The following is a 27,737-nucleotide window of genomic DNA, read 5'->3' on the forward strand; positions in this document are numbered from 1 at the left end:
GCAGTTTGTTGGTTGATATTTCAGAAAGCTCAGATCAGAGGTGCTGGAATACTAGCATCAAGCTTAGCCAATGCTTTTAACTCTCTATCCTGATTTGCAGAAGAAAATTAATTGTTTTCTTGATGACAGATGGCACATTTAAGGCCAGAACAAAAGAGCCCATTCATAGCAGTCCTTCCTTAGTTGAGCGGTTTTATCCAAAAAGTGTGGAGGAAAGTTACAAAAATAATTTTGGCCAGTAGTTGTTGATGTATTTCTGTAAAAAATAGTCTCAAGAGGAAACACCTCTGTGCCTTTAGAATAAATTTCTGCTAAAGATTTGATTTTGAAATGCTTTTTAAAAACAGAGTTATAAAATGGAAGAAAGCCTCACTTGAGTCTTTTGTGCACAGGAGCTACACACCTTGTCCCTGGGTTTGTGCACCTTCCTCTGCATGTCTGTGATGGAGCCTGTGCTCTCTGTTTTCCAGGCAGAACCCAGATGTGCAGCTGCAGTTACAGCAGAGACCGCCTCACCACCACAGCCCAACTTCTTCCTTGACATCCCTGGGATCTTTGACTTTGCTGCAGTCTCCGCCACCCTCTAGGCTGTCCCCTTCCCAGCACCAGCAACCTCTGACTCCCAGCCAGGCAGATCCTGGCGTTCTGCCACGGACCCAGCAGCCTTTCTTGTCCAACCCAGTCCATCAGGGAGATCTGTACCGACTATGCCAGCCCTTCCTCGGCCCGCAGCAGCAGCAAGGCGACTCCTACTCCGTGATGCCCCGGGCCCAGCAGATCCCTTCCCCCTACCAGCAGATGCAAGTAGATCCTTTTGCCATCGTTTCCAGGGCCCAGCAAATGGTGGAAATCCTGTCAGAGGAGAACCGGTCCCTACGACAGGAGCTGGATGGGTGCTATGAGAAAGTGGCCCGGCTGCAGAAGGTGGGTGGTGGTGGAGTTCAGGCATTCTCCTGTCTCTGGTCTAGTCCCTAATTTAATCATTTAATCTGCAACTGTTGGATTCCTTTGCTGAAGGGATTGATTATGTACTTTAGAGTCTTTTGTATGCAGATTGGTTAGTCTGTGTCCTGTGCCTTTGGGCATCAGCTTAATTTTGGCAGAAGATGGAATCAAAGCCTTCAGTTTTCTGCTAACAGTTCATTGACCGTGCTCAGAAGCACGTCCTCCTCAGCTGCTGAAGAGCTGCTTGGCTAAGTTAAGGCTTGTCCAGGGTAGCAGCAGGTTTCATTTTCTCAAAAAGACTTCAGAGCTGCAGGAAGGGCCTGTTTGGGATGGCATGAGACCACAGCTACTCAAGGAAGCACAGGGGACGTGGCTACAAAACTGGTTGGCACCACAGTGTGCAGGGCAAGTAGTGCTGCTGTGGCTACACTAAAGACATTTGGACTGCAGGACTGGGATTAAGACTCCTTTTGTCCCTCTGTCAACACCACACAATTTCCATGAAAACTTAATGTCTTGATTTGGACCCAGCTATTTGCCACCTTTGGCTTTATGGAACAAGCAGAGTAAATGATGCTAAGATATTTAAAAGAAAATACCCCAGTGAGACCCATCATTAACGTGTATGTGTGGAGGTATTTTCATGCTGCCTCAAAGAAATAACTTCTTGATGACCAGTGGTTTAAAGCTGGACAGAAGGTCAGCTTTGCTTTTGCCTTGCAGCTGTGGAAAGGCTGATGCTACTTAGCAGTTTTGGACTTTGTGGACCTTGCTGTGCTCTTTGCACTGAGCAGTGTTTGAGGTCAGAAAAATGTGTGGCTGCTTGTCTTTGAGTCCAGGTGACCAGTGTGGGTTTCCATGCTCATTATTCCCCGTGTTACCTCTAACCAGGGGGATATATTTGTTTAGTTGTATTTTTGGGGAAGGTTTCTAGCCAGGAAATAGTGGAAAGGATTGTTTGACAGCTCCCTGATAATGACAGAAGGATACAAATGCACTTCCCTCCACCTCCCTGTTGATCACTTGCTGGAGACAGTGCTGATGGGGTCTGCTGTGGTGTGGATCCACACTTCCATAGCAAACCATGCCCAGCAAGGAGAGTTAGGAGAGAATCTCCTGCTCTGGATGATCAAAGAAGCTTTACACAGAAGGCTAAAAGGAAGGATAAAGCATATTTTACTGCAAAATTATTCAGCCACTGATATTTTTTTCTATAAAGGGATTCATCACGGACCTGAGACTTTTCTTTTACTTAATGTGTAAGTGTAGGTTTTCCTCAATAAAGAACACTTGAGACAAAGTAATCTCCTGTCTGAGACAATACAATTTGTTAGTGAGAAATAGTAAGTGCTTGTTTTCACTTCCACTGCAGCTGGAAACAGAAATTCAGCAAGTTTCAGAGGCATACAAAAACCTGGAGAAATCATCCTCTAAGCGGGATGCCCTGGAAAAGGCCATGAGAAACAAACTGGAAGGAGAAATTCGTAGGCTTCACGATTTCAACAGGGATCTAAGAGGTAAATGAAGTAAAACTTCTGTTCTTCAGTGCTGGGGGTTTTTATTGTTATGCTTACTTGGTGGGAGAGGGTTTTGCTGAAGAATTCAGTGTCTGACACAACTGGAATATGACAGGATACTCAGGTGCATTCAGTAGTCAAGAGATTTTAAGCACTTGCTGGAAGAATGGAAAAGACAGGTTTAGGAGAGGGCTGTAGTCTTTCATTTCCAGCCTGTTTCTCATTGACAAGAAACATGTGATAAGCCAAATACCATAAACCAGATGGAGGCCTGGAATTCTCTCATGTCTTATATCCTAGAGACAATTTGTACAATTTGTTCAGTTTACATGAATGGAAAGAGGTTTTGCTGACTGCCTAATCCCACACCAGGCACGTTCACTTTATTTCCTGTCCAGTGACCCTTTTTGCACTGACATACAAACTGCAGAGTGTCTGTTCTTCCTGAAGGTCTTGTCATTCCTTATCAATGTAGGCATCTGTTTTTTTGGATCTCCCTTCCTTTTCCAGAGTGAGATGTTATTGGTGTCTGGTTCTTGCTAAGGGGCTGAGGCAGCACCACGGCTGGCAGCAGAGTGGTGTTGAGTGGTATTTGACCTTACCAGGGGTAAAAGTTTAAGCATTAGTTTGAAAGGTGGAAAACATCTGCAATTTGAGATTTTTGAAGGTGCACAAACAGTTGTTTAAACTGTAAGTTTAATTTTTTTAAGAAAGCCTTCTGATTGTCCTGCATGCTCTTGCTGTCTCACGTCTTTTACTAAGACTCCCAGAAATTGTTTTGCATCCAGGAGGTAAAGCCATACATTTGCCAGTACTGTACACAAAGGCCTGCATTAAATAATCTTATTCATAATAAAACACAGCATAAACATTTCATTTTAATTTTCACAGACTGACACAGATTTCTAGCAGCTTGAAGCAGCAGAGCTGTTGAGCTGTTTTTAGGATTTTACACTATTCCCTCAAGTCAGGTAATTGGACAACAGTAATCTTCTGTTAAGATTTAGTGGAAAATTATAAGAGATCTTTTAATTGCATGGTAGGATTTATTTGTGTGGAAAAAATAAAGGCATAAATTGAAAAAATAAACTTCTGTGTTATAAATGCTTGAAATAATTTCTTTGGAACTTTAACCTGCTTTGTCTCATTGAGTGTATTTCCTTAAGGACATAATTAGAAACATTTCAAGAGTGAGCGTCAACTTCCGATAGGCTTTAGAATTAAGAGATCCATTCCCCCAGCATCAGGAATGCCCTGAGCAGATAAAACTTAATGTTTGGAAGTTTTAAATTATTTAATTTGGTTTTATTGAATATTTTTGCAGAACGCATGGAGACAGCCAACAAGCAGCTGGCAGAGAAGGAGTTTGAGGGGTCTGAAGACAATCGGAAAACCATCTCCCAGCTCTTTGCACAAAGTGAGTCACACAGCCATTATGGGTCAGTGGAAAGCTCCAGTCACCCTGGGAAGGAGGACAGTGCAGCAGGTTAATTATCAGCACAGAAATCAGGGCAGTTGCAGTCCAAAACTGGCAGTGGAGAAAGGAGGAGGGGTTCAAGAATTCTTTTTCTGTCCATATGTAAAGTCCATATGATGGGATTTATTAGAGATTTTGGAGCAAAGGTAATTTGAAGTTAAACTGTAAAATTAGTGTTTACCCCATAATTTACATATTTTATCCACTTATTTTTTTCCTTGAAAGCTTTGAAATTAAACCTTCCCAGGCTGACAGGAGTCCTGGCACAAGTCAAGGCCAGTAGGAGAGGAGCCTGGTAGGTCTCCTATCTCCTTCCTCTTTAATTTGTCACTGCCCTATCCTGTTCAGCAAAAATAAAGGAGTTGAACGCTCCTGCAGACTGCTGGGCTGGGTGAGGGTCAGGAATTCTGTCCACAGCAGTGGATTTATCACAAGGCAAACCAAAATGACGGGTGTGAAATGCTGCTTTTCCTTTGTTCTGAAATGTCTTGAGGCCGACGGTGCTGAGCCAACTTTTCTCTCATCCCACAGTGTGCTCCACCCTTGTAACAATGCTCATTTTTCTCCAATTTTTATATAAAAAGGTAGTGCAATAAAATTGCAAAACAGAGCTTTTCCTGTGGTGTAACAGACACTGCAGCTACCCTGACGGATTCTGGTGTTCCTCTCTTATGTCATCTTTAGCTTATTCCTTGTGGTTTGCCTTGCAAGCAAATGGCTGTCAGGGACTGAATTCCAAACTCCCTGGTGGTACTGGGAAGTCTGGGAGTTTAGTCTCTCCTTCTTGTGGGTGGACACTGAGGCTCATAGGTGCACCCAGAAAAACTGAGGGGTCAAAGCTGTGGAGCCTCTCCTTTTGGATCAACATGGAAGCCACAATGCTGCATTTCATCAGTCCCAGCACTTCTAGGGGTGCTGCAGGCACTTGTCAATGAAGCAGTTCTCATTTGGAGAAAAGTCTCCAACAAAACCTCCAAAAGCCTCTCTGCAAGCATTTCCAGATTAACAAGCAGCCTGGTAGCACTGACTGATACCTGCTGGCATAACGCCACCCTGTCTCAATGCAGCTCAGTCTCTGCAATACAGTTTAATGTGCTCACACTGGCAGCAACTCATTCCTGGGTGGAGGAGAAATGCTGGGAAAAGATGGGCAAAAAAATTAAGCAGGTGATGACATTTGTCCTTATGTCCTGGGCTGTCTCTGAGCTGCAGTCAGGGCTTGCTCTGCAGAGCTCTGGGTGCTGTTGGTGGACAGGTTTGTTTTGCAACCTGTGTGTGGGCTGTGTTGATTCCCTGGCAGAAGGGAATCTTTAGCTACTCTGTGTTGCTAAAGCTTTGCTCCTGGCTCTTTGCTGGCAGAAGAAAGGGAGTAATTGTGGTCCTGTAAATATAGTTATGCACATGCTTGCACAAATGGGCCTGTGTATTCCATATGCAGTCTGTCCTAACACCCAGCACCTCGTTCCTGTTTTTCAAGCCTTCCACTCCTTGTCCTCATTCCTTTGTCGTGGGATATTGGTTTCTGGAATGCAGTTTCTCTGGTGTCATCAGTGCTGGGTGTAGATCACTCCAGGGAGTATTCTGTGGTTGTGTCTCCAGCAAGTGGGTTAATGTTATCTTTGGAGCTGGTTGGCTTGAGCTAGGAATGGCAACGTACACAGAGGACATCAGCTCTGTGTTGTGGCTTTGCCTCACACCCCTGTGTGATAATTTCTCCAATTATTTTTATCCTATCTATTTTTTTTATGAAGGCAGTGACTGTTCCTGCAACACTCAGCATTGCTGCTCCAAAAGCATCCAGCTCTTCCTGGAGAGCAGCAGAAAAGGATGGGCTGCTGTGCTTGGGGTGGCAGATCTGCTCTGAGAAGGGACAGAACAGATGTGTATGCCTCACTTCTGGCCCAGGGGATCATTTTTACAGGCAATAGAGGAAGACTGAGGAGTTCTCACTGCTGATTTTTTTTCTGACTCCTCTGAAGATATTGCTGGGGGTTCCTCTGAGAAGGGACAGAACCCCCTTCCAGTTTGGAGGGTCAGTGTGGAAAAAAAGGAACACAAGTTTTTCAGGAACACCAGTCTGCTATCTCTCTCCCCAGCCTGAGATATTAAAATTACTCAGTTTGTTTTCCACTGCTGAAAGCTCAGAGGTGAAGAGGTGCCAAGTTTCACTAACAATCTGCATAATCACAGCAAACTACCTGAGTAACTGTACTGAGTGATGCACCTCCTATTCCTTCTCACTATCTTTGTGGCACATGGTTGCTTGAAGGTACCATACTTGTTTTTCAGGATTACAGGTCCTTCTCTTCCTTGAAAGCCATGTCCTTTTATTTTCCCTCTTAGCACTGGATTTGCATTCTCTTTCTTGTGAGAAGTCCCAGTGCAATCTTCCCTTTACCTCTGGAGTGAAAGGCTCCCGAAAATTGGGCAGAGACAGTGCTGTGCATTGATAACTATCACTTTTTTATCCATAGACAAGGAGACACAGCGGGAAAAAGAGAAACTGGAAATAGAGCTGGCTGCTGCCCGCTCCACCAACGAGGACCAGCGGAGACACATCGAGATCCGAGACCAGGCCTTGAACAATGCTCAGGCCAAGGTGGTGAAACTGGAGGAGGAGGTAAGGATGCTGAGAGGAGCCAGAGTGGCTTGTGTTCCAGCAAAAGTGGCTGTAGGAATGAGTTTGTCTTGTGGAATTTATAAGGAAATCTGCTTTCTTCAAAGCTGTTTCTATCGGCTTAGCTTTGTGTTGACTAGCTAAACAGATAAGCCACAAATCTCTGTTTTCTTGGAAATGCTTTTGTCTAAGCAGCCATATTTTGTTTTCTTTTTGTTTCAACTTGTAAAAGTGGGCTGGAAGTGGAATCTCAGCCCTGGAAACCTGCTGAACTTGGCAGAAATTCAGATCTGGATGGACTTTCAAGTAATATCAGATGAATGCTGCTTTTCCCCTTGCCAGGTGTGGGGACAGTGCAGATCTCTGTGTGTGCCCAGCATTTCTAATAAGCTGGGCATGACCTTAGTTGTTTTCTCTCCCTTTCCTCCCAAGAGGGGATAATGCATTTGAGCTGCTTAGCTGGGCAGCTTTCACAAGTTTCTTTTGTAGCCTTGTCCCTGCCACTCGTGGCTCTCACCTTTGTGCCCTTCTGCGTCACAGTGTCCATCCTTTCCTCCCTCCTTCTGTTCTCCTCTCAAAGGCTCCATTTCCCACTCCAGCCTCTGCTTCCTTTACTCCTGCTCTTCCTCCATGGAGAGTCTCAGGAGGAAATCTCCTGACCAAGCACGCTTCCTCACTGCAGATTTGTTCTTTAGCCCTGCCATCTCCCTGGCTACCAGCACTCAGCGTCACCCTCAGCTGGGCACTGTGCCTATGTCCACCTGAATTTTGCTGCTGTCAGAGACATTCCTCAAACCCTCCCCTTGTCTGCTTTTAGTTCTCTCTCCCTTCAGAATCCCATTGTGCCAACAGAGCAGGAATGATGAAATACTAAGTGAATATCTTCCTCTCCCAGGTAAAGGTGTAGCTCATTTCTGAGTTTTAGCCTGCTCTTCTCCGAGCTCTGGATTTATCTCAATATCTCTCCCCTGAACCTTCCTGTGTCTCTCTCTGGTGTCCTTAATTTTTCATTAAGATCTTCATGGAAGATCTCTTCATGGAAAATGTCTCCATGGAAACCTTCCCTCTGGATCTCCCCTGGACCTGCTTTGTTCATTTAGGAGGTTCTTGTGGGTTTACCTGCTGTCATAACCCCTTTTAGCCTGGCTTGGCTGCCTTGCACTCACTCAGGGGACAGGGAGCATTAGGTTATAGTGTAATTTACATGTGACATGGCTCTCTTTGGCTCTCAAACAATTGTAATTGATTCTGCAATGTATTGGAGCTCTTTGGCTTTCATTCAAATTTCAGCACCTTATTTAAAAGTCTGATGTGTCTCTAACTCCCAAGTACATGGGACATCCTCGTGGTTTCCCTGGAAAATGCTTGGAGTCACTGATCAGCTGGGCCAGCACACACAGCACTTGGCTGGGTTGAACCTCTGTGTAGGCACTAATTTTGGCTCCCTCACATTAAAGTTGAAGCCTTGAGGGGTAATAATAATTGTATGTTTTATTTTCAAAAGACTACTCTTGTTTTACTGGAAGAATTTGGTTCAGTGCTGTGATATATTTCCGTCTAGGTAGAACAGTGAAATGGGTAAGTCACCTAAATTGCATGATAGCTTAAAACACACACACACAGGCTAACACAGAGTGAAATGATCTGCATGAGGGCTTGTGGTCACATGCATCCAACCTTTGCTCGAATCCCAGGGTGTGCAGGAAGTGCCACCCTTCCTGCTGTAGATAAATATGGAAGTGTCTCAGTGAGGGAGCAGGAATTAACTCTGCTTTTTCCTAGAGGTGAGAGGGAATAAGTGGAAACAAATGGTAAAAGAGTCACTTTTGCAGGTTTCTCAAATCGCTTTTTAATGAAATACTTAGGATTATAATGCATTTGTTGCCTCATTAGCGTTGAAGTGTGGAAAGTTCTCCAATCCCCAGGCTGTTTGGTAACTCAGAAAGGCAGCCAAGGAGCTGCTCAGAGCTCAGGGCACCTTTAGGAGGGGTTGGGAGCACAATTCTGAGTTAGTGGCATTCAGTGGCCAAGAGATAGGAACAATTTGTGGATGATTTCTTTATTCTGGCCAAGTTAGTCCCTGTAAGTATCAGGAATTTCCAAACTGGTCCTGCAGAAGAGGGTGGAGTTTCTTAGGCTCAGGTTTGGCAGCTACTCTGGCTCAGGGCCTGAGGGGGGATGCATATTTCAGTTGTTGCATCCTGTAATGTAAGTTTTCAGCTGTTCTTTTTACCCTTTCCACTTTGACTTCCTATTAAGCAGAGTGACCTTGCCTTGTAAGCACCAGATCCTTTATAAAAAGAATATTTCCATTCTAGGGAGAGCTATAAGCCATATATGACCATAACTGAATTTAAATGTTACATTGGAATTGGAGCTTTAGATTATTTTCAAAACCCTTGGCTTGAATTGCCAGTCTGCACAAAACCACCCATCTGTAAAATGTCAATATACCTGTGGAGCTTTGAGGGCTTTTATATATACTGGATTTTAGCATCCAAGTTAAAGGAGAGATAAAGGGATGATCATAAGTTGGATGCAAAAGCAGACATTCACAGAATGCTTCCTCTGTTAGCAGGAGTGAAATGGCTCTTCAAATTTAGTACAAACTGCCATTAGAATTTTTGATAGTGTGGGGTTTATTTCTGCAAAGTGCAAAGCAGAGTGAGTGATCATAAATATTTAAAGCAAACTTAAATGTGTCTACGAACAGAATTGCTAAGTATGTATATGTTTTATATATAATATTTAAACTTTATTACTTCTCTACTCCCCATAAAGATACACAGTTATTAACCCCTATTTTCACTTCTCTGTTTTTGTTCTTCCCTTTAGTAAATGTTCCACAGTTTTGCATAAATCAGCAGCTTACTAAAATTGTTTCTAGTGAAGTATTGGTCTGTGGTTTCTGAAATCAAAACTTCAGATTATTTTCATTACATGTAATACATTTGACATAAATTGAACATATTTGAGGCAAAACATATGTTGGCTTAAAAATGTGTATCACAGTCAGAAAGAGTGAGAATAATATTTGGAGCTAAAACAATGAAAAATTTCTCATTTTGGAGCATGGATTGCTGTGAGGGTCTCAAGTGTGATGGCAGCAGGGTTGTGGCTGGTCACACAGGATTTAACCCCATCTGCTCACATACACCTTGAGAGCCTGGAGCAGCTGGAGCAGTTAAGCTGGGCTTTGCTCTAGGCCAGGGCCAGAACTGCTGGCTTTGCAGAAAGGACCATCCTGACCCACCTGACACTGAGTAAATGCTGAATTGCTGCCAGTCCTTACCAGACTTGGAATGTTGCAGGAGGGAGTTTGGTGCCAAATACTTTATCTAACCACAACTGCTGAGTGCAGAGGCTACAAGTGCTACTGGTTTTACTTTTTTTTCCCCCAAACTTGGTCAATTCTGCTTACCTTATTTAATTTGTACCATGGAAGACCACACTCCAACTTAAGAAAGGTTTGTGGGTTTTTTATAGTAGTGTAACTTGTACTCCATTGCTCCACTGCTTTACAAACCACTTTTTTACCGAGTGCCTCAAGGAGACAGCTTTGAAGAATAGTGACAACCACTATATAAAAAGCAGATATAAAAATATAAAATATAAATAATATAGATAATAAATAATATATATAAATAATATATAACATATAAAGCAGATATAAAAATATCTGCTCTTTGCCATCCTTACACACGCATACCTTGCAGTGGGATGAGGAGACAAGATGACCTCTCTAATGGGTAGAAACTGGAGGATAAGGGAGAGGACAAGTTTGAATGAAATATCTTTTCTAAAATTGCTTTTGTTTAAAAGTTCTAAGATCCATCAGCCACATGAATTCCACATGAAGCAGATACCAGCTGAGGTACTGCGTTCATTTCTCACTGTGCAGCTGTGGAGAGAAAAAAATGCACTATTTCTGATAACACTGAGAGTTCTGTCTGGGGGGAAATGCAAAAATACATTTCCCACTGACATCTATTGTACTTTTTATGCTGTGCCTGAGATACTTTAAGAACAGAGCTCTGGCTTGTAGGGAGGAGACCCAAAGGAGAGCTGTCTGCTTGATGCCTGGTCTAGTTTTTTCCAGTCACTTCCCTGGGTCTATAAAAAGATACTCCTGGTCTCCACAGCTTTGTTTCACGTAGACTCTGAGAGGTACCTGATACTCCTTTCAGCAAAGAGTTGCTTTTAAAAGAGACACTTTTTGCATGGCTTGTCATTCCTGGATGGATTGGGTGCAGAGGAGAGAAACCTCCCTGTTTTGCCTGGTTCCCTCTAATGAGCTGCATTCTTGTGCCAGAGCTGCCTTTTTATTGCCATGTCACTGTCTCACATATTCTGCCTGTTAGTGATTTTCCAGAGGTGGCTTTGAGAGTTAGAACTTTATTTTAACACAAACAAACGGGGCGACAACATTGTGACATTCCCATGCCACAAACACTGTTCCCTAGCACGGGGATAGTGTTACCAAATTGTTTCAGCAGGAATTCTTGCTGAGGCCACTGGCGCCTTATTGGGCCTGAATTCAAACAAACTGAGGGTTCAAAGGCATCCTAGAGAAATATATTCCAACTGCAAGAGGGTGAGGTGATTTAAACGTGCTTGCTGGCTCTTTTTTTTCTTTTTTTTCTTTTTTTTTTTTTTCTTTTTTTTTTTTTTAACTACATTTCTGCCATAGCAGGCAAATTCTTGTGGGGAAACACATTTTCAGCTGCATCTGAATGGATTCAGCTTTAGGATAAACTCGGAATGTTATGAAAACACCCTGAATATATTAAACAAAGGACTTTGAAGACATCAGAAATAGTGGGTGGGAGACAAGCAGATGCTGATGAGTGTTACCAATTTGCTGAAATAGGAGCTGTCCAAGATGAAGAGGGTAATGGCTGGGTTTGACAAAATGCCTGGGAGAGTTCTGAATCATTGCAGGAAGTTTTTTCTTCTTTCCCAGGGAAAAAAAAAAAAAAAAAAAAAAAAAAATCTTTGCTGAGTAACGCATCTGGAAGCAATGAATTTCTTTCCAAAAAGAACATCCTTCCCCCTCACCTGCTGTGTCCAGGGCTGTGTTTGTCCTGCACAGGCAGCTCCAGTTGGAGGATGTTGCAGCCTCCTTTGTGCCTTGTGACCTGAGTGAAAATTCCTCATTCCTGTGTGCCCCTGCTCCCTTTCCACGAAACCTCTGTGCCCTCCTCAGAGCTTTCTTTCTGCAAGGACCTGGGGTCCCTGAAAGGCATTGCATGGTTTGTCAAAACCTAAATAAATGAGGAACAGGATTTTAAAATGGCTTATAGAATGTTTTAATCCCCTTTGTGCTGGGCAGTTGTAGTAATAATCAAATATCTCCTGTTTCTGAGAGAACTTTGTCTTTGGCCACTGATTTTAGACTGTGCAAGTACATGCCAAGGGAGAGGGGAAATTAAATAGAGCTGGAAATACTTGATCAGGCAGCCAGGGAATCTTTCAGGGATATTCCCTGCATTGCTTTGCTCTTTGTGCACTGGATTTCTGTGGAGCCCAGGACAGTCATGGTCATCTTTATTTTTCTTGTCCTCAGTTCCGTTGCAGAATTTACATAAACTTTGTAGTAAATGGCAACTGGAGAGTGACTGCTCCTGTTTACATTGGTTTAGTTAGAAAACTTTGTTGATAAAATGATAGCCTGACCTCTGATGCTTGGTTAGGACATTTTCCAAAGCAGTCAGAGACTGACCTGGAGTTGATAAGGACATTATTAAAATCGTGCTGTAGGAAATGCTGGGAATGGATACAGTCATCCTGCTGTGTTTCCAGACATGCACTGAGGTTATTTGAGATCTTACATCGTAAAGAGGTGTTAAAATAAAGATATTCTCATTAACAAAATGCTCTGTATTTTCAGAACACCCTTGAAGGCAAAGCAGTTATGATACATTATGTGAACATGAGCTTGCTTCTTAGTTAAATGCTGTACCATCAAAAGGAAAATTACTATCTTGTCAAATTTATTTAAAATTACATCCCAAAGGGCGTGACTGCATCCTTGTAAAGCTTCAGGAATGAACTCTTATCTAGAGCACGTGTTCACTGCAAGGCCTGATGCAGAGGAGAGAATTCCTGTGTCCTTTGATGCCATCCCTGCCCTGGTAGATGTTGCTGTGGCCCTTGGCACTGAGCAGCCAGTTTTGGTTCTTTGCTGGGAGAGAGAGGGTGGGGAATCCATGGCAAAAGGCCAAGAACAAGCCTCAGCATGCTGCCTCTTTTCCTTCTTCCCATCTTAGTTATGTCTTCAGCACCCTGGCAATACTCAGGAAATTGTTTCCAATTCCTGTCTTAGGAAAACAAGATCAAGTTCTCGATTTCTGGTAATGAAATCCCTCTGTGCCTGGCAGAATCATTCCTGATACTCTTTACATGGAGAGTTCAGATCCAGTCAGAGAGATGAAAACCAAAACTGTAGAGATTTAGATTTCCCTTCTACCACTTCTGGAGAATTCTGGTTCACAGAAAGGTAAATTTTTCTCACAAATACTTGCAGTAGCAGAGTGGCAGAGCTGGAAGTAAATGAGAGCCAGAATATGCAGTGACTTAACTGAGAGCAGCAAGTGCATGAAATGAGATTGTCTTGTAGAGAAAGGATAATTCTGGCAGAAGACATTAGGAAAGTTGAGCTGTCTGGAACACATCCCATGCCTTTCAAGCTTACTGAACACCTGGGTTCCAAAAACCTGAAAATTACTTGAGGAATTAGTGAATTAATTCTGGTTTTAAGCTGTTGAAAAGAATACGCACACCAGCCCTAAATCTTCCAACATTCCTAATTCTTCCTGATGCTGGAAGAAGTGCATCTTGTAAAGGGAGGAAAAAAAAAAGTTGTCTTTCTGCAAAGCCACTGAACAAGCTGTGCCTGTACTTTGGGTCTGGTGCCCGAGTCAGGCGTGTGCAGGCAGTGCTGGGAACTTGGGCAACAGCTTGTGTTGCAACTTTTCACCTGCAGGTTTGGCTGATGGGAGCACGTTCAAAGTGAATGTTTCAGTGGAATTTCTGTGTCCTAATTCTGCTTTTTGGCTGGGCTCTTGGTATTCTTTGAATGAAGGCCAGAATGTTAATCCACACATATGCATACTCAGGTTTGTTAATTGTGAAACTGTAAAATGTTGTCGGTGGCTGCTTTTTCAGGATTTTGCCTGTGTGTTAAAAAACTGCTCAGAAATTTAAGTGCTTTGTAACAGGTAATGAGACCAAATGTCCATCACCTCATCCTTAACTTCTTTTATGAAGAACAGAGAGGGAGGAGAGATGGTTTTGAAGAGATTATTTTTCAGCTCCATGCATGGTATTTCACTGCTAGTGAGTTTATCAACTTGCTCCTCACTCTTGTCCAGGTCAAAACCCAAGATGCTGAGTGCTCTTCATTTCTGAGTTCTGCTGCTGACCCTATATCACTTTTGGCTTCTTTGAGCTGCTGTTAATCTAAGTTTAAAACTGGTGCATTAATCCACACTTTAGTGGAGTCTGACACACCTTAAATCGGTGTTATCGAGTACCGTGATCTGGAATAAAAAGATTTATTAAGTATAACATATTTATTGATTTTCTGCAGACTATTAAGTTACATTAAAATATTCTCATCCCTCCCATTCCAAACAAGCTTGAAATCTTGAGCAATCAAAGCAAAAAAATACCTTTCTACTGTACAGGCACTGGTGGGAAGTCCTTTGGCTGGATTGCTCACTGTTTATTGTAACTTTTATTATAAAATTCTTGCTTGGGGAAAATCCTCTAAGGCAGCAACATTCCTGCTGTGAGATTAGATGCCTGCTGACTTTATGGAGAGAAGAAAAGGATACTATGTCTGGGATTAATAGTGTTGGGAGATTTTTCTGTCTCTGCTCTTCGCATTGCCTGAAGGAACAGGAGTGAGAAAAGGGAAAATTTTATAAGAAACGCATGATAAGAGCTTTTTGGAACAAAGGTGCGATGTAAGAACCGCTCGTGTTGTTGAGATCAAAGTATCCTGTGTCTGCTGAAGCTGAGAGCAGATTCCTAGGGAGCACTGTCAGAATGGGGCTGATACTTTCCCAGAATACTTTCCGCTTCCAAGAAGGACTTCCTGAGCCAAAAGTGGTGCCTTTTGTCTTTAATATCCCTCAGTGGACTTTTCTTCCATGAAGATGTAGAGCAGCTCTTTGAACTCACATAAGGGAGTCTGTGTTTTGCATTGTGGTGCTTTTCTAGAGCTTTGGCTCTGACTGTTGGGAAAAGTTGCCTTCTTCCTGCTATTTTTGTATTTCAGGGTTTATGACAATCAGAGCTACAAAAGCAGTGCCCCAGATTTGCTGCACATTAGGGCCAGCTAATTCCAATTGTTAGTCTTTTCCTAAACAGAAAATAATGCCCACAGGTGTGCAGTATTCCCTGTATTTGAATAGAGCCAGGGGCTGGATATGTTTTATTCTTTTTTTTTTTTTTAAAGTCGTATTTTAGTTTGTTTTTTGTTCTGCCTGAACTGTGGATTAACCTTTCTAAGACAGTTACTGGGGGGCTCTTTTTGTTGCTTCTTGTGAGGCAGGGTGGCAGCTTGGTTTGCAGGATGAACAGTGGAGGAGGATGGAAGGGCAGTGGCAGGAACAGAGCAGGACCTCTCGTGCCAGGAAGAATGTCCAGACTGCTGGGATAAACCTGGATAAAAACCTGGCATGGGAAGAGCCATGTGTGTACTTTGAGCCTGTAATTTTGTTGTGATCAAACTGCAATAGGATGCTATAAATTTTGATTCAGTTTCTGCTTAATCTTGTAAAAATGCTACCAGCAATTTTCAGTATTGCACTGGGAGTGTTCCCAACTTGGGGACCAGCTCTAAACACTGCTGCAGTTACCTTGGAAACATGTGTCAAGTCACTCAAACACTGATTCAGTCCCTGGTGCCCTTTCTAGTCCATTGCCACAGATAATTTCCTCAGTTTCCTCGTCGTTCCCATGGGGTCACTGAGGACAGAAAGGACAAATACACCCAGCAGGAAAGCAGAGCTGGGACAGAGCTGGACCATCCTGAGTGTCCAGTCCAGAGCAGGAGGCTGGAGCCCACTGACAGCAGTGATGAGCCATGGAATGGACTGGAAGGGACCTTAAACATCATGCAATTCCAACCCTCTGCCATAGGGACACCTTCCACCATCCCAGGCTGCTCCAAGCCTCGTCCAGCCTGGCCTTGGACACTTCCAGGGATCCAGGGGCAGCCACAGCTTCTCTGAGCACCCTGTGCCAGGGCCTCCCCACTCCTCCCAAAGTCCCATCTATCTCTAGCCTCTGGGATATGGGATAATGGCAATGGGAAGCCATTCCCTGTGTCCTGTCTCTCCGAGCTCTTGTAAATAGTCTCTCTCCATCTTTCCTATGGGCTCCCTTCACTTGGAAGTCACCTGGACATCTTCTTCCTGGCTGCTGGCAAAGCTCAAAGTTCACTTGCTCGTTCTCATTGTTTATGTTGCCTTTTCTTTGTTTCAGCTGAAAAAGAAGCAGGTCTATGTTGAGAAGGTGGAGAAGATGCAGCAGGCCTTGGTTCAGCTGCAGGCAGCGTGTGAGAAGAGGGAGCAGCTGGAGCACCGGCTGCGCACCCGGCTGGAGAGGGAGCTGGAATCTCTCCGCATGCAGCAGGTACCCCCTGGCCTCCTGCCCCACACAGAACAGAAAGGCAGTGGATTTTATCTTATATTGTTAAAAAAACTGCATTCTCACTAGTTAGATTCATGGATTTCCTGCTCATTGTATTGCTTTTACCTGATTTAATTCGATTTCAACAAGAGAGTTAAGATAAGGAGCAATAGGGAATCCATCCTGTGACAAGATGAAGAAATAGCTACATGCTGCTTTACCTTTAAATACCATGGTTATATTATTTGAAGTTATTTTTAAAATCTTGTTCACAGTTTGGGATTTTATATAAAATTCACTAACAGCTAGCCCTTCAAAAACCTTTTGAATTTAAAAAAGAGCACACAAGACTAAACTAGCAAAGCCGATTCTATAAATGGAGTTGATGGAAATAGATGGGAGTTTCACCTATACTGTATTGCAACATTTTTATGAGTCTTCTTCAGTGAAAATAATGAATGAGAAGTAGGCTGTGCAGGTGTGTTGGGAATTGCATTTACTTCAGCCTGTGTGAAATACAGATGAACTGTCAGGTGTCTGAATTTTACTGGAAATAGGATGCAGAGCTGTGTTCTAAATCACATTTAGTTTCAGGTTACTTTTATCCCCTAGCTTCCATCTTGGTATAGGAATAGATATTTAAATCTTGGGGTTTTGCATTGGTTTTTAGTAGGAGTTACAATAATTTGATAAACTTTTCTGTTGCACTTCTGGAAGATCAGGTACTCTAAACCCCACAACTTTTTACATTGAGCCTGAGTCAACACAAAAAAATTGTTCTCCTGTCACGGTTAAAAATTCTGAGCTGAGCATGAAATAGTTAGCCTGCCCAATTTCTATTCCTTGAAACCATTTATTTTATTTTTTAAGTCAAGTGTCTTGCTAATCCCACATGAGACTTCCATATAAAACTGCAATTTTTGTTTACTGAGCTATTATCTGAACAAATCTCCACGTTTCCTTACTCTGAAAGGGGACACTGCCTGCCTTCCAAATCTTGCTTTAGAACTGAATTATTTCAGTCCCAGCTATACACTGATCATATTAATTTAGTAATCAAATGCTTTAAAAATATTTTGGCTGTATTTTTTTGAAGGGATGACACTAGTCAGTGCCTTGCTGAGCACTTGGGAGTCAGTCTGTGTTAGATCAGGCATTATGGAAGGGCTGTGCACATCACACCTGCATAGCACAGTCCAGCTCTGGGATGTTTATTTGGGGCTTTGCACATGGAAAAAAAAGCCTTGGGATGAGTATTTTCCATCTCAGGTATTTTCTTGTTAGCCTTGCCAACACAGCATAAAGCCACTGCATTTCCCTCTGGAGGGGTTCTTGTGTCAAACCAGTGACAAAAAGCAAACCAGCCAACCCTGAGCTTTACAGCTGCATCCTGAGATTTCTATTTTTGTTTGGTTTGTTTTTTTCCTCCTGGGGATCAGCGTCAGGGCACATCTCAGGCTGCCAATGTCTCTGAGTACAACGCCACGGCGCTCATGGAGCTCCTGCGTGAGAAGGAAGAGAGGATCCTTGCTCTGGAAGCTGACATGACCAAGTGGGAACAGAAATACTTGGAGGAAAGTGTGATGAGACAGTTTGCTTTGGATGCAGCTGCGACCGTGGCTGCTCAGAGGTAAGTGGGACTTTCCACTGTTCTGGGATTATTTCCTTTTTCCAGTTGAATGTCATATTTCCCACCCAGGAATGTTGTCATGCCATCCTCCTGTGATTGCTCACCCTGTGGTCTGAACAGCTCCTCAGAACTCTGCAAGCAAGCAGAGCTTGGCTGCTCTTCCTGGGAGCTGTGCAGTTGCCAGCAATTAGAAACGTTTTTCCAGGGGAAGATTCCTCCACATGCAGGATCCATCTTCCAGATTAGAATTGTTCTGAACCATTCCTAGAAGCTGTTGATTCAAAGGAGAAGAGGCTTGGGGTTTTTTTTTATTTTAAAAACAGGAATCAGTCCTTGCTGAAGTCATGTGAGATGGGGTGAGCTTGGTGATTCACATCATTCACCCTGAATGGCTTCCTTGTTCTCCAGAATGTTTTTGCAAATTACTTTGTGGTATTGTCTGGTTACTAACCAGAAACATCTACTAGGAAATTCTGCTCAAAACATTCTGCTGTGTATGGAAAGCACTGCTTGTGGGGGTGGGAAGGGTGTCTGAAATTTGGTAACAAGCTCCCATTCCAAGACAACTGTACAGAAACACTTATTATGGCTGTAAATTGGCCCAAGTGCCTCAGCTGGTTGGTAAACAAGAGCTGTTACTGGAGTGCAACTCCTTAGCATCAGGCCTTGCTTGCATGTGATTTCATTGCTCACTAGTTTGTGGTTCTGGACAGCAGATTTTAGTGTAGATTGTTTCATGAGCCAAATCCAGATAGGGATGTTATCACAACTGGCTTCCCAGCTTGTAAGATCACACTGGAATTACAGGGGTGAAGCTGCAGATTTGCTGTGTTAGCGTTTAAAGACTTATCTTATCTTGCTCCAGAAGGAAGCTGTTATTTTAGGGTATTGATGCTTCTTGTGCACTGTTTTCCACCTCCCCAGAGATTCCCTAAAGGCTCCTGCTGCTGCTTGTGCTTAGAGGCCATGTTATATTTTCAGCGTGGGCTGATAAGTTGGGGCCTGGTCTATTGTTTATCGTGGAGTTGGAGGGGATGTGTTAGGCCTGCTCAGGTTTCATTAAATGAACAAGAATGTTGTCCAGTCAGGAAAGAGCCTCTGCTTTTCCATTTCCATCTAGATTCCACTAATTCCAGTGGCAGCCTCATTTACACTGTCCAGATTTCTTTCCCTTTTCTTTAACAGTGGAAACTGGCATCCCTTGGGAAGCTGAGGTTGCAGGAAGGATGCTTTAGAGCCCAGCAGGAGCTGGGTGAGGTTGGGTTTCTTTGGTGAATGATCTTCTCATGCCCTTCCACATTCACAAACAGAATGAAATACTCATTATTTGGTTAGTGGACTGACCAGCTATCACAGTTTTAACATTAGGCATTATGTGTAATCAGTCTGAAACTCTTTTCACCCTATTCCAGATTTTTTGGACCAAGCTGCTTAGGATCACTTAAGAAACTTCCATGCCTTGTTCCCTTTGATATTCACATCCCCTGTTGGAAGGGGAAGGGAAAAAGCTTTTTATCTGAAGAAAAGTGCCTGTTATTCCTTTCCCCTCCTTGTGTCCTTGGATTTGCCTCATTGATTAGTTTAGAGTAGTGCAGTGAGGCAGTGGCCTGAGGTGGACAGGAGGTGATTGTCATGATCTTCATGTGTTTGTAATCCTTCTTCACTAGGACACAAACGAATTTAAGAGTTGGATTTTTGGGAGACACTGAGCCCGCTTAAACTAAAAAACAAGAAATAGATGTTCTTGTTTGTTCCATTTGAGCAGTATTTTTGTGCTGCTGGGGGGAAAGCAGCAAACTCAGCAGGTCCTTCATCTGCTGTGCTGCTTGTTCACAGGGACACCACGGTGATCAACCACTCACCCAACCCCAGCTACGACACCTCACTGGAGGCTCGCATCCAGAAGGAGGAGGAGGAGATCCTGCTGGCCAACAGGAGATGTCTCGACATGGAGGGAAGGTAAAGTGCCCTTTGGTCCTACCTGGCTTCTTTGGGGCAGGGATTTGAAATTAACTGCCTGGGTAGACGCCTCAGAACCAGAAATTCTTGTGTCTTCACCAGCAGCAGCAATGTCAAATGCCAGACACTCATTTGGCCAAGGAAGTATAAACACAGCAATCTAAAACCTGTCTTGATACCGAGGGCTAATGTAAAAAAGTCTTGTCTTAGATTTTTTGCATCTAGCTTGTGCCTTTTCTGTCTTCAGGGCATCTTCACCAGACCCCAGGCTCCAGCCACCCCTTAACAGGCTCACAGAGCTGTTTTCCCTGGGGTTAGGCCCTGTGCAGACTCCCCAAAGTGTGTTAATTCTTTCTGTTGTTCTCATGTCCTGCCCATAACTCTCAGGTTTGTCTCAGAGCTCCTTCCATGGCTGTTTAGAGCAGTTTCCAGTAGCCAGAGGTGGGTGGGTGTATCACACTCTCTCACATGATCTGCTCTGTGGGCCAGAGAGGAGCCAGTGCTCAGGACACTCTCCTGGCATCCTCTCTTGACCTCTCCAAGTGCCTAAGGGAGCCCTAGTCACAGCCTTGGGGACACTGAGACCTCAGTCCAGGGAGATGGGAGACACTTAAATTGTCCTTTTTCCTTCCCCCAAAGGATTAAGACCCTGCACGCTCAGATCATCGAGAAGGATGCCATGATCAAAGTGCTGCAGCAGCGCTCCCGCAAGGAGCCTGGCAAGACGGAGCAGCTCTCCTCCATGAGACCTGCCAAGTCCCTCATGTCCATCTCCAACGCTGGCTCAGGCTTGCTGTCCCACTCCTCAACGCTGAGCAGCACCCCCATCCTGGAGGAGAAGAGGGAGGACAAGAGCTGGAAGGGCAGCCTGGGTAATTTCCAAATTCCAATTCTGATACACGAGCCACTGCTTGGAGGGGAGGCAGGAGCAGCAGGGGAGGATGTGCTGGACAGATAGAGCAGCTGGCCTGGCCTGCTTAAAAGCTGGCTGCAAGATGGGACACATTTGAAATAGCTGCTTATTTTAGTCATTTGTGGGAAATAGTGACTTCTGATAGTTAGGCTCTGCCATTAAATATCTAAGCCTTTATTCCCAATTTGCCACCTGACTTTTGGGATGTCTGGGATACAGTTTTCAGGGTTCCCAAGTACTTGCTTTCAGCTGGGTGTTACAGCTGGCTGAAGGTGTAAAGTCTCCTTGAATTGGAGCAGAGATTTTAATCAGGATTTCTATCCTGTAGTGTTGTGCCTGCACCAACATGACTCCTGTCTGGAATGGCTCAACAGCATTGTTCTGGGAAATGGAGTTGTAACAAAGCAAATCCCAGATGATTTTTTGTTTTCCTGAAGGAAGTTAGGCCCAAAACTGAGAGTAAAAACCCTAAAATGTAAATGAGGACCTGCTGCTGGTGATTTCAGAGTGTGCAGATTAGTGCCCACCTGCAAACAGCAACATGGGGACACTGTTATTCCTTGGGTACTTCAGCACCCAGGGGGGGAAGGTGCTGTGGAAAGGCAAAGCAGTGCTGCCTCTTGAAGGAGGGAGCACTTTCCAGCTCCTGAGCAATCAGTGCAGAGCTGATACCAATTAGTTTTCTGTGGCTGTGACATTCCCTTCCCTTTTCCCACACAGGTGTTCTCCTGGGAACAGAATATCGCTCTGAATCCATCCCCTCCACCCCCTCTCCTGTCCTTCCCTCCACACCATTGCTGTCAGCCCACTCCAAGACAGGCAGCAGAGACTGCAGCACCCAGACAGACCGGGGCAGTGAGCAGGGCAAAGCTGCTCCTTCCCCTGCAGCTCCCACCCCAGCACGACTCCCCAGCACCAACCTGACCTACAGTGCAGAGAAAACAGGTAACAGAGCTCAGCCCCAGTCCCAGGGGAGAGCCTCCCCCACTCACTCTCCATCTGTGGGGCAGCTCTGACGTCCCTTTCTCCCTCCAGGCAAACTGGGGTTAGTTTTTGTGAGGACAAGTTGATTTCAGACACTAGTGTGATGGTGTTTGAGTGGTCTCAAACACTCTGAAGGAATTTTTAAAAAGCCTGAAGAGTGGCAGCATAAACGTGGGCACACTGGGCAGGGAGGTGCAGCAAGATCTGAGGATTGAGAACAGGGAGATGCAAATCCCTGGGCAGTCTGTGAGTCAGTGTCTGCCCTGAAGTCAGTTGTGAGTAGGATGTGGGGTTTAAAGACATGAAAATGGGCTGTTCAGACTGGCTATTGCATTGAGTGGGCATCCAAAGCCAGGTGGTCTCAGAGAGGGGGAGGTAGAAGCAGGAGAAGGAACTATCACAATAAAGCTGTCCTGGTACCATCACAGTCACAGGACCAGCTTCAGCCTTGGAGATCCAGTTGACAGTGACTGTCCCAGGAGCTGAATTTGCTTCCCACAGAGCTCCCAGCTGGCAAGAGCTGCTCATTTTCCAGCCCACTCTGCCAAATCAATGCAGATTACACAACCTTGCCTCTTCTCCTTACAGACACATTACAATGCTGTTGTTCTTGATGGCAGAGAACGTTTGGCTGGGCTCTGCCTCCTGCCCATGCTGTGCTGTTTAATGGGTATGGAGGGAGAACAGGTCTGGTGGTGAAAATCCACCCTGACTGCATTGGTTTAAATGCAGTCACTCCAGTTTTGTGTGGATTTGTGTAGCAGTGGGAGGTACCCAAAGGGAATTTGATAAAATAGCTTTATTTGTCTGGCTGCACACGTGGGAATTGAATTTTTTAAAACTAAAGAAGTTATTAGCTGTCTTTGGCCAATGATACGAGATGACTTAAAATATGAATATCATATTTCTGACCTCATTGAAGTTACACCTTTAATTGTCTGTCTCTTGTTTCTCCTCATCACATAGATGGGCCACTCTTCCACTCCAGCACTCTTGAAAGAAAAGCCCCTGTTCAGACTGTGGGGCAGGACCTCCCAGATGGAGAGATGGTAGAATACCTCATCTGAAAGGCTGTACCAGGATCTGAGCTGGGATAACAGTAGCAAGAAATTTTTAAAAGACATTTTTATTGGGGGAAAAAAAAATGTAGTACCTGAGTAATAAAAGAACACTCAGCTGTTTGCTCTTGTATATTATGTCTCAAAAGTTTGGTCAGGTTAATTTATAATTTGTTCTAAATTATAAAAAAACCCATAACACTTGTTCTTTGAAAGTTTCCCCTTTTATTTTTTAAATACTGGATCTGGTAACATCTGGAGTAAAAAACAAGACCTTAGGTGCACTACATCTGATATTTCATTTCAGTGTTTTTAAAGTCTCTTAAGCAGAAGTGCCTGCTCTCACAGGTGCTGGTTACATGTTTAGTTTGAATGTAGTAAGGTGAGCTTAATGGCCTTAAAATGATCAGAAGCAGGGACATTGTTGTGAGCATCACTTAATGGTTTTGGAATACAGGTGTTCTGGGAAGCTTTTCTAAATCTGAGCTGTGACCAAGGGAGATTTCCCTTTCACTTCCTCTTTCCTCTCAGTGTAAGAACTCAGAATAGGTATTTCATGTTCATAGGCTGAAAAGATTACCATTTTCAGTGTGGTAACATTTTTTTTTTTACTTCCCAAATTTCTTTTTTAATTATTTCATTGTTAAAACAAATGACTCCGGTGATTAATGTCGCATTTCATATTTGTAGTTCCTTTTGCAAGATTTGCCACACTTTTATACTTAAGTACTTTTTCAATAATTTGTACAGTGGATAGTAAATAATATATTGCATTCATGTTTTACATAAATTAATAAGGAGAATTTACAGGCCCAGCCCTGATCTGTTAGATCAGATTTCTGACATGGTAATTCCATTGGCTTTAGTGAAATTGCTTCAAATTTACCATAGCTCCAGTGGGAAGCCCTATTGTTTTTCAGATTTAACAACTTAATCTACTGCATTTGTGGAGATCTTTCTCTGTAGCAGAATTTTCTGTATTTCAAATGCCCTTCAACTTTCTATGTCCCTCCTTTCTGGAGAGACTGGATTCTTTTTCACATAGCAAAGCCTCAGAGGTAGAGCTTTAAAGAGAAGCTCTATGCAAAGGTTCAGATGGCAGATTCTCTCCTTTCAAAATACTTCTTTAATTCATCTGAGTGGAGAGAGCAGCTTCAAGAAGGTCCCAGAGGCATTACAGAAGAAAGTTACATATTTAAGTCATGAGGTTCACTTCCAGATTTTTGGGAACTATCACAAATGCAGCAGTGCTTTGGTTACAGAAACTGTAAGGAGATATTAAGACCAATAGAAGTACATGAATATTTTTTTGTTACTGTCTTTGCATTTTATTAAAACACTTCAATATTAATTTCTGTTAAAAACTACTTTTTTTTTTTGTACTTGAATGTTAAAATATTTCATTAGCCAGTGGTCACACCCTGGGAACCTGGCTAGTTTCAGCTTTCTGTGCAACATTAGAGTAGCAAAGTTTTCATTTCAGATCGTTTCACCCCCGAAATGAGGAAATCCGGCAATTAATTATCACAGAGTTAGTGAATGTCTTTAATTCCTGTTTGACACTACTGCTGTGGTGTTCAAATGCAATGGCCTTAGCAGACCAACAGGGATCACAGGAGTTCCACAGTGGGAGGGGAGAGGAGGTGCCTCTCTCCTCACAGGTGGTGCCTAAAGGTCGGCCCTGAGCTTTCCTTCTGATAACAATCACTTAAAATCCAAGGAAAACACTTCCCATGGTTTCTAGCAGGTTTGCTGCTGGTTGGGGATCTTCAGGCCACATTCCCAGTCCTGCAGGAGGCAGAGGAGGCAATGGGTGGGGTGGGAGATGCTCTGGCCAGGCACAGCCCCCTTCCATCAGGATATCCAATGTCCTTCCAGACAGTTCCAGACCTCCCTTCCCCCTGAACCATTCCCCACTCTTTTCTAGGCACACACCACCACCACCACTTCATTCTCATCCCTGAGAATGTCTTGCTTCTGATTTCTCTTGGCTTAACATCCCACTTTATGAAGTAATGCCCACCCTGGATGATTTGATTTCTCTTCCTCCTCCACAGTTGTTGAAAATTCAGTTTTTCTCATTAGCTCAAGGTGTCCATTTTTTTGCCATTTCAGCAAAAATATCTATATTGTATTTTGTGGGTTTGGCTTAAAATGAACAACAAGGGAAATAAAATGCCATTGAGTGTCTGTGTGAGGGTGGGGAGAAATGTTTGAATGCTTTTCTCTTCCTTTAGAGCCAGGAAAAGTAATATTCCATCTTTACAAATACTTCTCAGCATCTGGAAAGAAGTTTTACGACTGTAGATCTCTAAATAAACAGTTAAACTGACTTGATTCACAGTAATTCTAAAATATCTGGGAAATTTGGATCTTTTACAGATAAGACCTCTTTCAGAAAACTGATTTTCCCCAATCAGTATTGTCTGTTCAGGAGAAAATAATTGGTTTATCCTCCCTGCAGCTCACTGTTTTCAAGTGGAGTGCCACTGCATTTTATTTTTACAAATCAAAAAGGACATAATAGCTTCCTGTGAATAAAATACAGCAACTATCTCCTCCAGAAATGGAAGCCAGGCTGTCTCTGACAGCCCGAACCATCAGGATTTCAGGAGCCTTGGCAGTTCCTTGTCCACTGAAGTCATTTTGGAAGATGGTGCAGTTTTACGCTGCTTAAGTCAGACTTTTTGCCCTATTTTGTCATTTCAATTTCTTCCAAAAAAAGCAAAAAGCCCAGAAGTTTGCTGTGGAAGTTGGAGGTCATTTTCCTGTGCTGACAAACTGGGAGCCATCAGGAATGTATTCTTCCCCTGGAGCTTCCTCAGAGCCATCCTGATGTGAATGTAAACGAGCTGCTTGCTCTGAGGAAGATGTGTACTACAGTCTTCAGTCTCTGTACAGATTTTTATTTTGTTTTTAAAACAGAAACTGCTTTAAGGAGACAAACTGCACATCTAGTTCCTTTGCCTTCTGTAGAGCTTATTTCTGGTAGAAAGTGATTTTTAACAATGATTGCAACGACCTTTGCAAACCAAAATTTTAGACTAAGAGTTTTTCTTAAACTCGGGTATTAGAAGCAGAATTGTAGCTTTTATAAAGAAAGCCACATATTCTTCTTTGTAGAGAAAAACAAGAAAATGAAGTTTAGTTCTTTTTTTTTTCCTCTTCCAGTGCTTACAGAAAGGCAAAACTCCCAAGTCCTTCCCTTGGGCAGTTCCTTTGTGCTTTGACTGCTCGGGGAACCGCCTGAGATCCAGAGACTTCTGTTCCACCTGGCCCAATGTTGTTATTAAATGAAAGAACTCCGGCCTGGCAGCTCCTGGGGGGTTTAGAGCAGTGATTTAGTGCCAGGGGACTCAAGGGGATGTGTGAGTTGTTCCTCAGGAGTCTGCAGGGGGACACTGAGGTCACCATGTGTGGTGGGGCTGAAGTTCTGCCCGTGGGGTCTGTGCTGGAATCACCTTTGCTTTGGTTTTTGGGGCTGCCTGAGCTGGGGGGACTCCCAGAATTTTAGGCCAGACCCATTTCCAAGGACACCTCGTGCTCCAGGAGCCCCTGGTGGCATGTGGGACCTGTGACACCCGTGGTGGCTCGGGGGGACTGGGGCTCTCCACACTGACACAAGGCAGGAAAACCCTGGGATAACTGAGCTTCCTCTCCCTGGGGCTGGCACAGGTTATCCTGGGATTCACCCTGCTGCCCAGGGGTTTGCTCCATGCCAGGGCTGGGGGGACAGGGGGCTGTGGAGAGTGGGAGTCTCTTTTCATGTATTTGTATAGGAATTCTTTTGTAAAAGTTAGTGGTTTTATGTCTAGGAAGTAAAAAGACATTGTAAAATGTAATTGTACTGTATTTATGAAGAAAATACATTTCTTTTCAAAAAGACCTTCTTCTAAGTTGGTTCTAGAGTCTGGTTTCCACCACCATCATCTCGTAGAGTTTTTTTGGGGCAAATGGCTTTGAGCAGTTTCCCTCCCAGCAGGGTTGTGGTCTAACAGGGGCCCAGTCAGCTGCTTCTCTTTAGGACCCAAAATATCAAAGCATGAATTAAAATACTAAAATTTACCATTTCACAACCATAGACAGTGTGTCAAGAGAATGATCTTTCCTATATAAATCTATATTGAAGTGAATCACATGGTTTATTATTTTTCCCCTTTATTTAAACCATCCAAGCTTATTTTGTAATTTGTGACTGGGCTGTTTTGTAATTCGGCTGTTGAAACAGCCCTTAAGTCTTTGAAGGTTTATGGCAGCTTTAATTCTAGAAAGAAAACAAAATAGTCAGTGTAAATGTGCACTAAGAAGTCTTGTAAATATGTATCTGTGTAAAGAATGGATCCTTGTCTTTTCAGCTTTTTTTCCAGTGAGTTGCAGTAAATTTGTTTAGTATGAAAAGCTTGTGGAATACCAAACAAAAACAACCTTCACCTTCCCGAGTCCTCACTACGGCTTGGCCTCTAAGTTTTCAACTCCTAATCAGAGATTTTACAAGATAAATTAATTGTCATTCCAGTCTCTTCCCTTAAGCATCCCGATTTATTTTTCCCTCTGGCCGGCCCTGCAGCTGCCCACAGCTCACACCTTTTAACAGTCAGATTAGCAGCACTTTGAGCTGCTGTGACAGCCACCTCTCCTTTGATGCCTGGACCCTTTTCCAGACATCTGAGGCCATCAGCACATGAGCAGCCTTCACCCCTGTGAGTATTTTCCACATCACAGCCTTCACTAGACCCATGTGCTTTTTGTTCCTCTATTCTTGGTGCATTTTGCTGCCTCCTAATTTATCTCTCCCGTCTCATGGTGCTGTCGGAGAGAGGGAGCAGGGATTACTGGGAAGCTGCTTGAAAGTGGTCAGCCTTGATGCAATTTCACTGTTGACTTTTGAGTTTGATCTTAACAAAACTGTCACCTCCCCTGCTGTAATAAATACCAGCCTGACAAATCTGGGGGCCAGTGGTCAGCTCAGCACATCCATCCCCTCCACTCTCAGGC

At 43.6% G+C, this 27,737-nt stretch overlaps 1 protein-coding gene across 2 annotated transcripts in view; it reads left to right on the forward strand.

Moving 5' to 3' along the window:
• AMOT (angiomotin) overlaps positions 1-27,166 on the forward strand; it is a 60,751-nt gene extending 33,585 nt beyond the window's left edge. For both annotated transcript variants that reach the window (XM_058847401.1, XM_058847399.1), the window contains 10 exons: positions 471-924; positions 2,318-2,462; positions 3,787-3,879; positions 6,414-6,559; positions 16,052-16,201; positions 17,638-17,828; positions 19,665-19,787; positions 20,427-20,659; positions 21,421-21,645; positions 22,651-27,166. In XM_058847401.1, the coding sequence (XP_058703384.1) occupies positions 471-924; positions 2,318-2,462; positions 3,787-3,879; positions 6,414-6,559; positions 16,052-16,201; positions 17,638-17,828; positions 19,665-19,787; positions 20,427-20,659; positions 21,421-21,645; positions 22,651-22,751 (1,861 nt within the window). In that variant the 3' untranslated portion in view covers positions 22,752-27,166. The remainder of the gene's footprint in view (positions 1-470; positions 925-2,317; positions 2,463-3,786; positions 3,880-6,413; positions 6,560-16,051; positions 16,202-17,637; positions 17,829-19,664; positions 19,788-20,426; positions 20,660-21,420; positions 21,646-22,650) is intronic.
• The last annotated feature ends 571 nt before the right edge of the window (positions 27,167-27,737 follow it).

This window comes from Poecile atricapillus, chromosome 12 (assembly GCF_030490865.1).
Source record: "Poecile atricapillus isolate bPoeAtr1 chromosome 12, bPoeAtr1.hap1, whole genome shotgun sequence".
Classification (NCBI taxonomy): domain Eukaryota; kingdom Metazoa; phylum Chordata; class Aves; order Passeriformes; family Paridae; genus Poecile; species Poecile atricapillus.